The 18,077-nt window shown below is 36.3% G+C and overlaps 1 protein-coding gene across 1 annotated transcript; it reads left to right on the top strand.

Moving 5' to 3' along the window:
• The first annotated feature begins 673 nt into the window (after positions 1-673).
• On the top strand, positions 674-18,033 carry LOC125207297 (callose synthase 3-like). Its single transcript, XM_048106576.2, has 43 exons — positions 674-841; positions 972-1,353; positions 2,035-2,135; positions 2,586-2,710; positions 2,832-2,925; positions 3,095-3,205; positions 3,280-3,396; positions 3,714-3,806; positions 4,208-4,299; positions 4,606-4,732; positions 4,883-5,020; positions 5,108-5,184; positions 5,774-5,867; positions 6,363-6,482; positions 6,572-6,689; positions 7,135-7,469; positions 7,559-7,611; positions 7,692-7,752; positions 8,198-8,279; positions 8,423-8,472; positions 8,597-8,683; positions 9,208-9,345; positions 9,436-9,530; positions 9,652-9,736; positions 10,111-10,271; positions 10,350-10,473; positions 10,601-10,701; positions 10,793-10,922; positions 11,020-11,171; positions 11,734-11,843; positions 11,918-12,043; positions 13,373-13,441; positions 13,557-13,743; positions 13,814-13,967; positions 14,298-14,417; positions 14,488-14,603; positions 14,697-14,780; positions 15,237-15,349; positions 15,423-15,652; positions 15,736-16,533; positions 16,653-16,703; positions 17,167-17,352; positions 17,450-18,033. The coding sequence occupies exons 2-43, from the start codon at positions 1,182-1,184 to the stop codon at positions 17,696-17,698; spliced, it is 5,826 nt and encodes a 1,941-aa protein (XP_047962533.2). The 5' UTR covers positions 674-841; positions 972-1,181; the 3' UTR covers positions 17,699-18,033.
• Positions 18,034-18,077: the final 44 nt, after the last annotated feature.

Here is an 18,077-nt window from a genome sequence, read left to right as displayed (position 1 = left end):
CATTGAATCAATCCAACTCTCAAATGCAATATCCATGTAGCGTACCTGGTAGGATATCAAAAAGATTTTTTGCTATGCATGATTTCCCCTTTTAACTATTAGCAAATATAGTACTCCCTCATCCCCACAAGCAAAGTTTGTCATATTTTGACCCATCATAAGTTTTGAGAAATATAATAGAAATTGAGTTAGAAAAAATTAATGAAATACGAATCTTACTTTTATATAATAAATATCAGTTTTATTTTATAGGTAAATATGAGTAAAAATGAGTTCGTGGAATGCAAAATTACTTCAAAAAATGATAAAAGTGAACTGGGATAAATTGGTAGATGGAAATGCAAATACATGACCAATTTTATGAGATAGAAGGTTTCTAGAGGTTGAATTGGTGTACAGATTTAATAATGGCAGCATCGGTAATTATTGCAAAACCATGGGTATTTCACACAAACACACTAACAGCCCAAAAATTTCATTTGAACTTTCTGTTGCCCTTGCCTGCATTGTATATTCCCTCTCTCTTTTATGCTTAGCTTAAAATCACAGCACCACCGCACTCCACACTTCCCTTTCTCTCTCAAAGGCCTCTGCATTCGAATCTTTATCTCTTATCTTGCTTTTCTCAACCCCTCTGCAACTCAACAAGTAAGACACGGAACCGAAAAAGAAGAAAAAAAGCACAAAAAGAGAGAGACAAAAACATTCTCCATATATATTTCTGTTTTTATGAACATGCAATTAATTTCGTTACTTAAGATGCATTGTTTATTTGTTGCGTTAGGGACTGGCGTTGGTGTTTTGTTGGCTCAATAAAAATACACTATATTTTACAGTAACGGTAAACCTCTGACATTCATTCCTGCACTTTTTTTTTGCTGGTTCATTTTCTACTGATTTTTTTTTTTTTTTTTTTTTTTTTGTGTTTTGTGATGGTTGAATGATTTCATTCCTCTGCGGCGGATGTTCAGGGATGTCATGCTAATTTAATTTATGTTCAAATTAATCATTGAGTTGGACATGCATCATATCGCGGAACAGTTGAACCCCTTTTTGATTGAAAATAGTTGGCAGTATTCTTGAGTTTGGTTGAGTTAAAAGTCTACAATAACAAGTGTTGTTTATACTAAAAGTGTGTGATTCGTCGGATACTTGCTTGAGGAGGAGGATACAGAGTGAAAATGTCATCCAGGGGAGGATCGTCGCGGCGGATTACGCGCACTCAGACGGTGGGGAATCTCGGGGAGTCTGTCTTTGACAGTGAAGTAGTGCCGTCATCGCTGGTGGAAATTGCCCCCATTCTTCGAGTTGCCAATGAAGTTGAGCCTAGCAACCCGCGAGTGGCCTACCTCTGTAAGCTTTTAATTATTCTACTCGTTTATTTTGCAACGTAGTTATATTTCATCTGTAATTGTGTAATATTTTCCTTATGTTGTAAGTGAATATAAGTTTCATGGAGTATTATTTAAGATGTTTGGGGTTAGGACCAGGGACTAGAGTGACTAGGTTTTGATATTTTATAATTGATAGACTGTGGCTACTTGACATTCTCTTGAGGATGTTCATCTTCATGCTCAGGAAAGAAGTAGGATGCCCGATCTTCTTTCTCACGCTGGTGATATCGGAGAAGTTGTGAACAAATTCTAGCTGTGTTGTTTTTCTCTAGCCACTGAGTAGAAAAGTGGGCGATTCCTTTAATAATGTGTTGTAGAGCTTCACTTTTGTCAAAAACTTGGTTTATATAGTAAACCTTTTTGGGGGTGAAATTTTGAATTTTTTTTCTTTCCCATTTCCATCTAACAGATGTTTTGATAATTATAATTTGAGCACCAGAATATCAATGCATATACCTATATGCATAACACTGATACTATTAATTATTTGTACTCTGGTACCTAGGTTTAATGACTTCGACTTAATAGATTTAGTTTAAGTATTGCTGGATAGATTTCTGAAACTCATTCTCATGTTTATTGCTTATGTACTTGCTTTTCATTTGTTGCTTTCCCCATAACCAGTGGTTGAACAATGCAGGTAGGTTTTATGCTTTTGAGAAGGCTCATAGGTTGGATCCCACTTCAAGTGGACGTGGTGTTCGGCAGTTCAAAACAGCTCTTTTGCAACGTCTGGAAAGGGTAAGTAATCTCCTATTGCTGTATGTTAATCAAGATGTTCTTACTTTCCTTCATAGAAGTTTTCATAAGTTTCAGTGCACAATTTCATGATGGTTCGCAACTTGCAACTAATTAATGATTAACGGACAGTTTTGTCGAAGCATCTTCTGATTTTGGTTAGAGCTTGCTGTATTCTATTCACTATATTGTTTATGCTGATAATTGATGTATATTGTTTTTAACTAAGTTATCTAGTATTTGTAAAGTATAAACTGAGTGGAGGTTGATAAGTTTCAGAGACCAACCTTCAAAATTCCCTATTAAATTGATGTGGTTCATGCTAGTAATCTGGTGGATTTTGAATATATCCACCCAAGACTGTTTTTTTGGGACGTTTGACCTGTTTTTCAAATATGGACCACATTAGACGCGTCTGTATACTACTTGAACTGCTGCTGCTTGTGCATGCAGGAAAACGATCCAACCTTAATGGGAAGAGTAAAAAAAAGTGATGCACGTGAAATGCAGAGTTTTTATCAACATTACTACAAAAAGTATATCCAAGCTTTACAAAATGCTGCTGATAAAGCTGATCGGTATGTTTTATTGATCACCAATCCAGTTTCCTTCTTGGACAATACATTGCAAAAAAATGAATTATTAGTAAAATTTGTTAAACAATCACTAATCTGTGTTCTTAACTCTGACAATGTACAGTGCACAGCTTACTAAAGCATACCAAACAGCTAATGTTCTCTTTGAGGTTTTGAAAGCAGTTAACCAGACACAATCTGTGGAAGTTGATCGTGAGGTATATACAGTAACTCTTTTTATTTGATTCTCGTTTGTTTCTGGCTTTCACAGATTTGTTATTTTTCTTAACAACCAATAATGGTTTTCAAAAAATGGACAGAAATATATACATCATGCTCTGCTTTCTATGTTGCATATAACTAATTGTTCGATTTTTAATTGCACAGGTATTGGAGACTCATGATAAAGTTGCAGAGAAGACAGAAATATATGTCCCTTACAATATTCTACCTCTTGATCCTGACAGTGCGAATCAGGCAATCATGAAGTATCCAGAGGTCAAATTCGAAATAGGCTAGTTCCTTCTAGTTTCCAGTCTAGTTGTTATGGTTTTAACAATTGCAGTATTCAGATTCAAGCTGCCGTACATGCACTTCGAAATACCAGAGGCCTTCTTTGGCCTAAGGATTACAAGAAGAAAAAGGATGAAGATGTCCTTGACTGGCTTCAAGCAATGTTTGGTTTTCAGGTGATCTCTCATTACTGTAGTATTATACTGTTTTATTTTATGATTTTTAAATATAGTAAATAGAATGGATAGAACAGAAAATCATTCCCTGAAAGAATCCTTATGTCCTCAAGACTCTTAAGATAATACTCCATAATCATAAAACATCAAATGCAAATCCACATAAATAAATCATAGTACTATAATTATGTTGTCTGTTCCATTATAAATGAAAAAATTGACTTTGCTGTAGATAGTTATACTAAATCATGAAGGTTGAGATTCTAATAGCTTGGATGCCCAATATATTTGCATTACTATTGACTGTTGATTTGCAGAAAGATAATGTCGCAAATCAAAGGGAGCATTTGATTTTACTACTTGCAAACGTACACATACGCCAGTTTCCAAAGCCTGATCAACAACCTAAGGTTTGGCCTCTCTATCCTAACTTAAACATATGATTTAGAGTTATTTTCCTGATTCTTTTTTATCCTTGATCCCTTGGATGCCTATATCTTTGACCAACGATTATCAAATGAAAAGGCTATGGTTTGAAAAGGCTAAAGCCCATAGTAACAAGAGGTTATCAAATGAAACTTTGTGAAAAACCATGTTACTGGATTTGGCATTACTGGCCTACTCACTAAAGTACTTTAGCTAATGCATTTTCTTTTGCAAAAGTGACAATGTGGCGTATCACTGAATTTTTCCTTGAATATTGCTGTGAGTTAAGGTGATTCACACAGAACTGTGCCATAAATAATGGAATGGAGGGAATATCATTTTCTTCTGCTCTAGTATCCCTTGCACTAATTTAAGATTTTTTTAGTTAGACGAGCGTGCTCTAGATGAAGTGATGAAGAAGCTTTTCAAGAACTACAAGAAATGGTGCAAGTTTTTAGATCGCAAAAGTAGCCTGTGGTAAGTTTTTCAGTGGGAACTGTCATTCAGTCATTCTGATAATGATTTATCCTTGTCTCCAAATCTTGGGATGAACCGGATCAATTACTCTAATATTCATTCATGGATGTCAGATGTTATGTGTTCTCGTTTATGCCAATGGAACTGATGTGGAGTTTCTTTACTTTTATCAATGGATGTCTAAAATTAGCATTACTCCGCAACACTGTCCTGCTATTTGTTCACCTTGGAGGAAATTTTTCAATCTACCACAGATGTTAAATTGTTTTTTTTAAATCTAATTAGTCTTGGTTTATTTAATCGCAGGCTACCAACCATACAACAAGAAGTGCAACAGCGCAAGTTGTTGTATATGGGGCTTTATCTTCTTATATGGGGAGAAGCTGCCAATCTGAGATTCATGCCAGAGTGCCTATGCTACATCAATCATCACGTATGTTCTGATATTTAACCCTTTAATTAATCAATGAATAATTCGTTAGCTTTAAGTTTGCCATAGTTAGCCTTGTGTTCTGTGTGTTTGAGAGAATAGATTATTCTCTCACATAATACTAGTAATCATTTTGGAATTTTAACTTTGTAGATGGCTTTTGAACTTTATGGTATGCTTGCTGGTAATGTAAGTCCGATGACCGGTGAGAATGTGAAGCCTGCTTATGGAGGAGAAGAAGAGGCCTTTCTGAAAAAAGTTGTCACCCCAATTTATGAAGTGATTGCTCAGGTATACTCTGCTAGATGGATATCTTCCATTTATTTTTCCATGTTATTTGCTCAGGATTTTCTTTATTTAATCTTTTTCTATTTTCAGGAAGCTTCAAGGAGCAAGAAAGGGAAATCCAAGCACTCCCAGTGGAGAAATTATGATGATTTAAATGAATACTTTTGGTAATATGACATCTCCTAGTTCGATAAAAAAAATGTTACACGGCAAGTTTTGGGTAAATATCACTTCATATCCCAAATTATTTTTGCATTATCAACCATATCCTGAACCATAAACATGTTCTCTTTAACCATGAACTATCGATTTTGCATCAATTGTGCCCCCGTTTATTTTTTGGCTCCGGAAAGTTCACGTGGTTTGCCATATTTCCGTGGTGTATTTATTTTAAAAAAAACTTGTAAGGCAAAAATGACATCAGAATAGATCTATTTAGAAGTCATAGCTGTTAGAACTGGCGACTGTACAAAAGTTGGAACTTTTTATAACAGCTCACTTCTGGCGATTACACCTTGTACATAAGTCAAACTGGCAGATCAGATTTGATCTTTTTTTTGTTAAATACACTGGTAATCAATCCAGTGAGCCACATCAACTTTTTGGATTTGAAAGTGGACATGGGCACATACAAAATCATGTTCATTTCCGGATAGTTTAGGCTATACTACTGCGAAAAATGTTTGGGGTTTAAAGTGATATTTACCCTTAAGCTTACCACTTCAAATAGTAGTAATTTTTTTCCAAAATATATAGGTCTGTAGATTGCTTTCGGTTGGGTTGGCCCATGCGTGCAGATTCGGATTTTTTCTGCAAGCCAGTGGATCGATTCCAAAGCGAAAAAAATGGAGTAAGCATAGAATAAGTACTTTTATCCTTAACATGTTCCTTAGTTCTCGGCATGAGCAATATGGAATAACTTGGTCTTAAGAGGTCAAAGTAATGGCTTCATTTCTTTGAAAATACCCTGTCTTTCCAGGTACTCACATCATTCTAAAATTTATAACTTGACTTATCGGACTCTATCTATTATTCTAAATTGCGCTAGCTCGTGTACCTGTTATTTGAAAATCCGTCCCCCTTTCAGTTATGCACAACATTCTAAATTCATAACTGTTGCTCAATGAACTTTTATCTATCACACTCTGTAGCAAGATACAGAAAAAATGTTCGAAGCTTCACATCAACTCTGTTTCCCATTTCTTTAAATGAGAGCTATATCTGGAGTCAAAGTGTGTTATCATATGACTAATTGAGTAACTTACATATTTGATTATTTTCAAAGAACATCTTCATATTGATTGTCCTTTCTAGCATTTTTTAATGTGATTTTCTATAAATTCAGGAATCGAAACCTACTAGAGAGAGGTGGGTCGGGAAAGTTAATTTTGTTGAGGCTCGTTCGTACTGTCATATCTTTAGAAGCTTTGACAGAATGTGGAGCTTCTTCATATTGAGCTTACAGGTGTGTTCTTTGTGGTCTTTTTTTAGACTTTTGTTGCGATTGTCCGTACTATTCTTTAGATCTGACATTCAAATCTGCTATTGATCAAGGCTATGATCATTATTGCTTGGAATGGCTCAGGACAACCTAGTGCAATTTTTGAAGATGATGTTTTCAAGAAAGTACTGAGCATCTTTATAACAGCTGCAATATTGAAACTTGGACAAGGTATATTGACTTCTTTGTAATTGAAGTCATTTTCACAGTATTTGTGTGTAACTTTTAAAATATTCATGACACTTGGGCGAATGACTGATTATATGCTAGTATTACAGGATACTGCTCCTCTGTTATATATATCATATCAGTGGACAAATATATATTTCTTTGTATTTTTCTGGTCCTTTTACTTGGCTTTCGGATGTCAATAAAAGGATTAACCTGTTTGTTCTTAGTATTTGCACTGTTGCACATATGCATGGTGACATTCCCTTGGTAGTATTTCAGTGATGAAATACACTATTGGGAATACATACTATTGTGACCAAGATATGCTCTTCATCTATTATTTTGTTATTGGTTTCTAATAATTCCATGCTTCCAGCTGATCCCACTGAAATAAAACTTCCATTTTGCCTCTTCCTCATGATATCTAACTGCATAACTGTTGCAGCCATTCTTGATGTAATTCTGAGCTGGAAAGCTAGGCAGAGCATGTCCTTCCATGTCAAGTTAAGATACATTCTAAAGGTTGTGTCTGCTGCTGCATGGGTGGTTATCTTGCCTGTTACCTACGCTTATACATGGAAGAATGCTCCTGGGTTCGCTCAAACTATCAAAAGTTGGATTGGGAATAGCTCAAGGGCCCCTTCATTGTTTGCCTTGGCTGTTGCAATCTACCTATCACCAAATTTGCTTGCTGCCTTTCTTTTCCTTTTTCCCTTCGTTCGTCGGTTCCTTGAGAGGTCAAATTATAGGATAGTAATGCTAATGATGTGGTGGTCTCAGGTGTGCTTTGTGTTACATTATATTCTCATGGTATTGTTCATTGAAAAAAATTGGGTAGTAACTTGTGTTTCTATGTTTGTGTGCTTCAGCCACGGCTCTATGTTGGCAGGGGAATGCATGAAAGTACCTTTTCTCTTTTCAAGTAAGCATTAAGGATGAGATCTTTTTTGTAATCTATAGCATGATCTTATGTAATAAATTATATCGATTTTCCATTCTCAGGTATACATTATTCTGGGTGCTCCTCACCATTACAAAGTTAGCTTTCAGTTTCTATATCGAGGTGCCTATGTTTGCCATATTTTATTTGTGCAGTCCTTGTCTAATTTTGAAATACATGTGACTATTGATTTTGCTTTCACTTTTTATAAGCTGTAGTATGTTTGTGTTATGGCTTAGCCTTTTAAGCATGTGTCATTTTCATCAAAACCTTACATTGCTGCTCCTTGTGGGGTCAGCTTTATTGTGATTTGTTCTCCAGATTATTTGGAATTCTTATGTTCATTTAGAGAAGTAAGCGTTTGTGGTTAGGTTTTAATCACATGTTACTGAGAAAATGGGATGTTCACCTTTAGGACATTGAAAACGTATTATCTCACCCATTTTAGCATAGTTAACTTAAGGGGCTAAGTTTTCCAGAGTTTCCTTTATACATATATTATCAATTTTATCAGTTAGCTCTCCTTATAATGCATTCTGATTAAACTGCCTGAATCTTACTGATGCAGATAAAGCCTCTAGTTGGTCCTACAAGAACAATCATGAGTGCTCATGTTTCAGCTTACCAGTGGCATGAGTTCTTTCCTCAAGGTAGTCAATGCCTATAATCTGGTGAACTCTTAAGAGAATAAAAGACAACTGCCACTTCTTATTCTTTTTTTATGTGTGGAAAAAAAAATATTTTGAGTCATCTGACGTTATTTGTTGTTCTCTTAACCTTGTTGTTCCTGCAGCTAAGAAGAATATTGGGGTCGTGATTGCAATCTGGGCTCCAGTTATCCTTGTAAGGATGATGCATAATACTTAATGCTTCCACTTTTGATGCTTGCCTTTATTGGTTTGGGAGAGGGGGTTGAAACTGAAAATCGTTTACTCTTCTGTTGTAATTTGTGGATTTTTCGTTTTAGGTATATTTCATGGATGCACAGATCTGGTATGCTATATTCTCCACACTGTTTGGGGGTATATATGGTGCATTCCGTCGTCTTGGGGAGGTCAGTTGAATTCCTTTTGTTAATCTTCTGATAGAAATGCCGATAACTAAGTATCTTTTTTACTGATAATTTTGAGCAGTATTCAGCACAACTTAAAAGATTATTTTATTATGTAAAACACATTCAAGAATTCTGAATCAGGGCATCTTTTTTGGAAAACATGCATAGATGATTCCACCCCCCCTGTTAGGAAGATTCATTTCCTGCTCTGAAGAAAATTGAGATTTTGCCATGAGCAAACACTTTTCTAGACCTTTTTGCCTATATATAGATATATGCGCTCAATAAGCTGACAGATAAGCACACATCATTATATTAACACTTTAGTGATGCAAACATTCAGCTATATTTAGCTATTGGGTTTACTTATAATGAGCATTTTTACTAGATTTGCATTTGACTTGTGTACATGATGCTGAGAAACTGATGCCATTCTCAGAAAAAGTTTTTAGCATGAATTTTATGTTTGAAAAGATAATGATAGTTCTCTTTTGGGTTTAATTTGTCCCCTTCTGTTTTATCAGATTCGGACACTGGGAATGCTTAGATCACGATTCCAATCGTTGCCAGGTGCTTTTAATGCATGCTTAATCCCAGAGGAGAAAAGTGAGATTGTGAAAAAGAAAGGACTGAAGGCTACATTCTCACGCAAGTTTGAAGTGGTATTGTATTTCTTTAGTGGCTAAATGTGGATGTGTTACTCCACTTTACTGATATTGATTTGGACTACCATGTGAATGTCATTATACCAGATCCCATCCAGTAAAGAAAAAGAAGCTGCAAGATTTGCTCAGTTGTGGAACAAAATAATAACAAGTTTCAGAGAGGAAGATCTTATAAATAATAGGTGTCATCTTCTGTCTGATTGTTGATAAATAATACATTGGTTTATATACTTTTTTTTATCATGTTATTCTGTTCCGAGGTATAGCTCCTTTGTTTGATCACACAACTTGCTTCCATTGTAGGGAAATGGATCTGCTGCTTGTACCATATTGGGCAGATCGTGATTTGGAGTTGATACAGTGGCCCCCATTTTTGCTTGCCAGCAAGGTTGTCTCGCACCACTTCTACTGTTTGAACTTGACTTTTACCATCTGATGGAGAGACCTTAGTTAACTCCTTTCTACTCATCTGTAGTAAATCATCATTTTCTGTCCCCTCATGTGGAAAATGAGTAATTTATAGAATAGTAAAGATAACATGAAATGATAATTTCTGTTGTTCAGCATTTAACTGATCAAGTGATGAGGAATATCAGTCTTTACTAGACACATTTGTCAACATACTAAAATACTAACGGTTACAATTCAATTTCTTACATCACTTTATTGAGGATAAGCATTTGGTCTGGGTATCAAAGCAATATCAGTGATTGGTTGAAAATTATTACAGTTTTTATCTTACTGATAACGTTTGTCATACAGATTCCTATAGCAGTGGATATGGCTAAAGATAGTAATGGGAAGGATAGTGAACTGAAAAAACGGATACAGTCCGATGATTATATGTATTCTGCTGTCTGTGAGTGCTATGCGTCTTTCCGAAACATCATTAAAACCTTAGTTCGTGGGAAGCGAGAAAAAGAGTAAGTTTTCAATAACTTACAACCTGACACTGCCCATAGTTTATTTAGTTTCTTTTATATTTTTAATGTTTTTTCTAGGGTCATTGAGTACATCTTTTCTGAAGTTGACAAGCATATAGCCGAGGATGATCTATTGGCAGATTACAGGCTGAGTGCTCTTTCCAGTCTATATGACCTCTTTGTTAGGCTAGTAAAATACTTGGTTGGTACTTTTTATATTGCATTTTTCTTTTCTTCATATTATTAATATTTATCTTTAAAATTATAGACTGTTGTTGCTGTTGGTTCTACCAGTTTGTAACCTAGACTGGATTTGGTTGATTTCCCAGCTAGACAATAAGCAGGAGGATAGGGATCAAGTTGTCATTCTTTTCCAGGATATGCTCGAAGTAGTTACCCGAGATATAATGATGGAAGATCACATATCCAAGTAACTATTTCTTTTGGTGCCAATTGGTCTATATTTGTAATCTTTTAAGCTCTCCATACAGTCTTTTATTTTGGGTGTTTTCTGTCAATAGCCTGTTAGATTCAATTCACGGTGGATCGGTAAATGAAGGAATGGTCCCTCTTGATCAACAGTATCAGTTATTTGCCTCTTCTGGAGCCATCAAGTTTCCAACTCCTGACTCAGAAGCTTGGAAAGAGAAGGTACTTATAAAAGAAATCAATATGATACTGCCACTACTGCTAAAATCTTTCTGTACAGCGATACTTGTTCGACACTTCAGATATTTCCTTTGCACAGATCAAAAGGTTGTACTTGTTGCTGACGGTAAAGGAATCTGCTATGGATGTACCTTCGAACCTAGAAGCTAGAAGGCGCATTTCCTTCTTTTCCAATTCTTTGTTTATGGACATGCCTTCAGCCCCTAAGATCCGCAATATGCTATCTTTCTCGTGAGTCCTTTACCCAGTCAGGTTTTGTACATTTATAAGTGTTGCACAAATCAATCTGTTGAGTGTTCAACACACCCCTAACTTAAATTTAAGGTTTTGTGTCAATGACTCAATGGTCTTAGATCATTATTACTTTCTAATCATCATCATAACCATTCGGACACTTGTATTGTGACTTGAGTTACTTCTGTTTTATACTGTCAAGTTTTGTAACGGTGTGTGTCACTAGGTAATACCAATTTTTGTTAAAGTTTAGTTTGAGTAAAATTCACAAGTCCTATGAATTGATCTCGAACTTGTAAATTATTTAGAGTATCAGATCTCCCTTTTTTATGTGATTGGACTCTGAATTGTGCATCTATGAAATCTATCACATGGCTGTCCCTTGTGTTTCTCAGTGAAACTGAATCATATCATTTTTGGCTGTTATCCTGACTAAATAAGCCTCTAATCATTGTTAGCTTCACATTAGGTATACTTTTGATCATCCTATGTCCTAATCCCTAAGTTATCATGTTTTTGCCTTCTTGTCTGTGATTTAATATAGATATTTTCTATTTAGTGTTTTGACTCCTTATTACACGGAGGAAGTTCTCTTCTCATTGCCTGAGCTAGAAGTGCCAAATGAAGATGGTGTTTCCATTCTCTTTTACTTGCAGAAAATTTACCCAGGTTTGTGCTTTAGGTTTGCTTCCTTGCACGACAGATTTCTCATTCTCTACTAACCTTGTTGCTAAATTATGCAGATGAATGGGACAATTTCCTCGAACGTGTAAAGTGTCTCAATGAGGAAGAACTTAGAGGATCTGATGAATTAGAAGAACAACTACGCCTTTGGGCATCTTATAGGGGTCAAACGTTAACAAGAACTGGTATGATCAAGTAGAATTCCACGAAGGATGTGGTTTGTAGTCTCTCATATTTTTGCTTTCATATAATTTCCTTCTCCTTTTTAGGGGTTTTAGGAAGTGGTTTTGGGTGACTGAATTGCAGCATACTGATATGACTCTTCTTTGACCTCATCTTAAGTCAATTCCACCTCAAATACAAAGAATCCATCCTGAGTAGAATCTGTTAATGATGTTTAGTTTTCTGGTTTTAAATGGACCTGCTAATAAGTAGAACCCTATACCAGCCCAAGTAACTCATGGATCTCTCATATGTCAAGTTGAATAGCTTGAGTAATGAACATTTCAGTTACATAGTTAAGATTTGATGTATTAAAAATGGGCCACTCACCCCTTAAAAGGCCTCATAAGGGGGAGGGTTATTCACACTTATATAGATTAGATTGGATCATCACCAAGTCGATGTGGGACAGAATTTAGAGAATTTAACACGCCCCCTCACGTGTGGGCCGGAATGACACATCGGACTTCCATCACGTGGGCTAGCTCTGATACCATGTAGAACAGTAAAATATAGAGACATAGTGGAGAAAGTAGTTGTTTTTTTCATTAGTAAACATAGGCCACATATATATAGTACAAGAGACTAAGCTAGACTATGTTACATCTCCGATGTGGGACATAATACATATAATATATTAACACTCCCTCTCAAGCTGGATCATATATATTGATCATGTCCAGCTTGGTACAAAGTTCTGAGAAACGCTTCCCAGGCAACGGTTTTGTGAAGATATCAGCAATCTGGTTGGACGATGAAGTGAAAGGAGTAGTAATTGTCTGATTCAAAACACACTCTCGAATGAAATGACACTCAACTTCAATATGTTTAGTCCTTTCATGAAAAACCGGATTGTTCGCAATATAGATTGCAGCTTGGTTATCACAATGCATCGGTAAAGGTTCATTGAAAGTGAACCCCAATTCTCCAAGTAGATTTTTGACTCCAATCATCTCAGTAGCAGTATGAGCCATAGCTCTATACTCGGCCTCGGCAGACGATCTCGCAACAGTATGTTGTATGTTGTTTCTTACTTCGCCAAGTTACCAGGTTTCCTCCCAAATAGGTGCAATATCCAGAATTTAGAGAATTTAACATGATGGTTGTAGGGAATTAGTAAATAGTTGATCACTGCTATATTTTATATGCACAACTGGTTTACTCATGGTTTCTTGAGTTAGTAGTTTGCTTGAAATGCCTACGCTATCTTTGATCAAGAATTCTTCCCATCTTTTTTTTTTCATGATGAAGTTGACTTTTCGTGGCTGATGCCTTGCCCTAATGTGTGACAGTAAGAGGAATGATGTATTACCGCAAAGCACTTGAACTTCAAGCCTTCCTAGACATGGCCAAGGATGATGGTACTTTATCCTGTGCACATGATGAGCACAATACATAACATTTTTTACATTTCAAGCCATTTGATATTTGATCACTAATTGTAGCGGAGACAGTAATTATGTGCAATCTGAACAGATTTAATGGAAGGATACAAGGCTGTTGAGTTGAACGAGGATCAACTGAAAGGAGAGAGGTCACTTTGGACACAGTGTCAAGCAGTTTCAGATATGAAGTTCACTTATGTTGTATCTTGTCAGCTGTATGGCATTCAAAAAAGATCTGGCGATCCTCGAGCTCAGGATATATTGAGACTTATGACGACGTAAGATTATAGACCTGTAGCTGTCTGTTTCCTTGCAGCAGTTATCATCTAATTAGATTGCTTTGAACAGATACCCATCTCTTCGAGTAGCATATATAGATGAAGTTGAAGAACCAAGTAAAGATAGGTCCAAGAAGGTGAATGATAAGGTGTATTACTCCACCCTTGTGAAGGCTGCTCTGCCCAAGTCAAATTCTTTAGAACCAGGGCAGAATCTGGACCAGGTAAATTAAATGTATTTGAAGTCCAGCATGTAAGTAGAAATATAGGTTGTTTGGTGTTTATGCAATATTTGTTGTTGAATTATATTGTTGAAGCTATTTAGGAAGGAGGGGGGGGGGTCCTCTTCTCCTCAGCGGGCTATCTGCCCTTGCTATGATGATACTACATTTTCACTCAGTGATCTGTGTGCCAAAGCTGGCAAGTTAGTTGGTCAATCACTTGCCATTTTATCAAAAACACTCGTCAATTTAACCTGTTCTTGGCAGTTTCTGATTCACTTTTGCCTGTGCAAAGATTGTACTATATTATATATAGGAGTTCCTCCTATGCAGGTAATCTATCGTATAAAACTTCCAGGACCTGCCATCATGGGGGAAGGAAAACCTGAAAATCAGAATCATGCCATTATTTTTACACGTGGAGAAGGCTTACAGGCAATTGATATGAATCAGGTAAAGCATTGTTATGCTTAATTGGATTTGGATTTCATTCTTTATGTCCTATAATAAATATTCCAAATAGGATAATTATATGGAAGAAGCTCTGAAAATGAGAAACCTGCTTCAAGAATTTCTTAAGCGCCACGATGTGAGGTGTCCATCAATTCTTGGTTTGAGGGAACATATCTTTACCGGAAGGTCAGCATTTGGTCATAATTAGTATTTTCTTCGGGTAAAAGTATACAGACTCTTGTTTTGACGACTGAATTCTCTCTTTGCCATGTGATGCAGTGTTTCCTCCCTTGCTTGGTTTATGTCAAATCAAGAGACAAGTTTTGTTACTATTGGTCAGAGATTGTTGGCCAATCCTTTAAAGTAAGTTCTGCTGTTTCCTCATCCTCCCCACTCGCTGAGTATTCATACATATAACATTGTTTTTGGAGTGAATATAGCACTTAGTACTGATCATGACATTATTCTAGTTTTTCCTTGGATAGCACAACCATGGTATAAATTTCCAAATAAAACTTCTTGAAGTATATATTTTCCTTTTGTTTGGTATTCAACAATTCACTTAAAAGGATTTCAAGCTATGACTCATTGCAAACCTAGCACTGGTTACTTGTAATAATCTGATGCTAGGTTATATTGCAAGTAATCATACCAATAAAATTGTTCCAAATAGTGGCCATTGGCCACCCTTTACCTATATTATTGTATATTTGTCTGTGCAGTCCTTTTCAAATTGTCATGCCACCTTCTGAATTTGATTCATTTTCCTATCTGTCATCAATTGGCGTTAACATATGTATAAATCTTGTGTTTTTGTAGGGTTCGTTTTCATTATGGTCATCCAGATGTTTTTGATCGACTATTTCACCTCACAAGAGGTGGAGTGAGCAAAGCCTCCAAGGTCATAAACCTGAGTGAGGACATATTTGCTGGTATGGCCAAAACACTAGAGCTATTCTTGGAACTTTCTTTGGTAGAACTGTAATTGATTTACTTCTCGTGCAGGTTTCAATTCTACCCTTCGTGAAGGAAATGTGACCCATCATGAATACATACAAGTTGGTAAAGGGAGGGATGTAGGACTTAACCAAATTTCTCTGTTTGAGGCAAAGATTGCCAATGGAAATGGAGAACAAACATTGAGTCGTGATTTATATAGGCTTGGGCATAGATTTGACTTCTTCCGAATGCTATCATGCTATTTTACCACAATTGGTTTCTACTTCAGTACCTTGGTATGTAAAATACGCTATAAGATCTAACAGTTGATTTTGACTTTTTTATAGAATCTGTTGACGATCCTGTGTTCTTCTGGCAGATTACGGTTCTCACTGTGTATGTTTTCCTGTATGGTCGCCTTTATCTGGTTCTTAGTGGACTTGAGAAAGGGCTAAGTAGTCTACCAGGAATTCGACAAAATAAGCCTCTTGAAGTCGCTCTTGCCTCTCAGTCATTTGTTCAAATTGGATTTCTGATGGCTCTCCCGATGATGATGGAAATTGGACTGGAGAAAGGGTTTCGAACAGCATTAAGCGAATTTATACTGATGCAACTGCAGCTTGCACCTGTATTTTTTACCTTTTCCCTGGGAACAAAGACACATTATTATGGGAGGACATTACTTCATGGAGGTGCAAAATATAGGCCAACTGGTCGTGGATTTGTGGTTTTCCATGCCAAATTTGCTGATAACTATCGGCTATACTCTCGGAGCCACTTTGTTAAGGGACTTGAGTTAATGATATTACTTCTTGTTTATCAAATCTTTGGGCAATCCTATAGGGGCACTGTTGCATATATATTGATTACTGTATCAATGTGGTTTATGGTTGGCACCTGGCTTTTTGCTCCCTTTCTTTTCAACCCTTCTGGTTTTGAGTGGCAAAAGATAGTTGATGATTGGATTGATTGGAACAAGTGGATTAGTAACCGAGGAGGTATCGGTGTTCCGTCAGAAAAAAGTTGGGAATCATGGTGGGAGGAAGAACAGGACCATCTTCGTCATTCAGGGAAATTGGGCATCATTGCTGAGATTATATTGGCCTTGAGATTTTTTATATATCAATATGGGCTTGTTTATCACTTGCACATCACCAGACATACTAAAAGTGTTCTGGTATGTTTTTACTTGAAAGTCTTTTATTCTCTGCTAGTTTTTGCTTTTTGTTTATTTGATTAAAGAAAATTCTTTTGGAGTTGCTAGTTTTGTGATTCACACTGGTGTGTGTATTGCAGGTATATGGCATATCATGGCTAGTGATATTCCTGATCCTTTTTGTCATGAAGGTGAGGTTACTTTATTCCTGTTTCTGAATCTTCTACTGTGATTCTTATGATTCTTGGATATGGACAAGACAAACATACCAGTTTTCCTTCTCATAACTCTTAATTTTAATGAAGAGATGGTTTGCATATTTAAACCTGCACAATATGAAAATTGCTTATAATTAGTAACCTAGAAAGTGCAGTTTGCTGTTTGATGGCATTTTACAGGCGAATTTTAACGTCTGCCAGGTGTCCAAATTGACAAATGCCCATTTAGATTTGTCAGTTGCATTCAAGTGATATACTAATTCTAGTTTGTTTATGTTAGAACCATATTGCGTGCTTGAGAATGTCAACAACTTGGCCAAATTGGACAATATTTCTTGTTTCAAATGATATATTAATTCAAATGGAAGCAGCAAATTACAAATGCTGATGTCTTTCAACTAGGATTTTCATTGTTTCTCTTGTTTTTACTCTCCAGACAGTCTCAGTTGGACGGAGGAAGTTCAGTGCAAACTTCCAGCTTGTTTTTCGGCTTATCAAGGGTTTAATCTTTGTTACTTTTGTCTCTATCCTTGCTATTTTGATCGCTCTCCCTCACATGACGCCAAGAGATATTGTAGTCTGCATACTCGCCTTCCTGCCTACTGGTTGGGGTTTACTCCTGGTTAGTTAACTCCTTTCTTAGTTTCATTGCAAGGAACTCCATTTTTCTTTCAAATGTGCTGCTTCATAATCCAAATATGTCCACTTTCACTTGACAGATTGCACAAGCATGTAAGCCAATTGTTCAAAGAGCTGGATTTTGGGGTTCTGTTCGAACTTTGGCACGTGGTTATGAGATCTTGATGGGGCTGCTACTATTTACACCTGTAGCGTTTCTTGCATGGTTCCCGTTTGTGTCTGAGTTTCAAACTCGAATGTTGTTCAACCAAGCGTTCAGTAGAGGTCTTCAGATTTCTCGTATTCTTGGTGGACACCGCAAAGACAGATCCTCAAGGAACAAGGAGTAGCAGCAGTAGTATCATAGCAGCAAGGAGGGATGTCTGCAAATTTTGTACAATGCTAATAAGAGCATTGATGTTGTTACTGTTGCTAAACTTATAGTAGGATTCTTAACCGGGGCTTTGCTAAGTAACTAAATTAGTAGTATATTACTTATCCCCTGAAGTATGTAGTAACGCATGAAGAGAAAGGCTTGAGAATCTTTTCTTGCTTAGTTTTGATTTAGTGCTAATTATTAGAAATAGGTACAGCTCTAATAACTGATTCTGGTGTTTTTATTTTTATCAATTTATATGTAAACTAAATAATCTATTCGTAGCTATTTGTTTATAACTTTTTCGCTTTTGGATTGCTAAATAGAATCGTGGCAAATTTGACGTGGCATTT

The sequence above is a fragment of the Salvia hispanica genome, chromosome 6 (assembly GCF_029641045.1).
Source record: "Salvia hispanica isolate PSC_SH4W2 chromosome 6, Shi_PSC_v1, whole genome shotgun sequence".
In the NCBI taxonomy this organism is placed as follows: domain Eukaryota; kingdom Viridiplantae; phylum Streptophyta; class Magnoliopsida; order Lamiales; family Lamiaceae; genus Salvia; species Salvia hispanica.
The sequence above is the reverse complement of the archived record's forward strand: the minus strand, read 5'-3'. Positions and strand labels throughout refer to the sequence as shown.

Excerpts from the sequence above, each read along its gene's own strand:
- LOC125207297 (XM_048106576.2), top strand. The coding sequence starts at position 1,182 with ATGTCATCCAGGGGAGGATCGTCGCGGCGGATTACGCGCACTCAGACG. Across the intron at positions 3,397-3,713 it reads AAGCAATGTTTGGTTTTCAG|AAAGATAATGTCGCAAATCA; the intron begins GTGATCTCTCAT and ends GTTGATTTGCAG. Across the intron at positions 5,021-5,107 it reads TTTATGAAGTGATTGCTCAG|GAAGCTTCAAGGAGCAAGAA; the intron begins GTATACTCTGCT and ends TTCTATTTTCAG.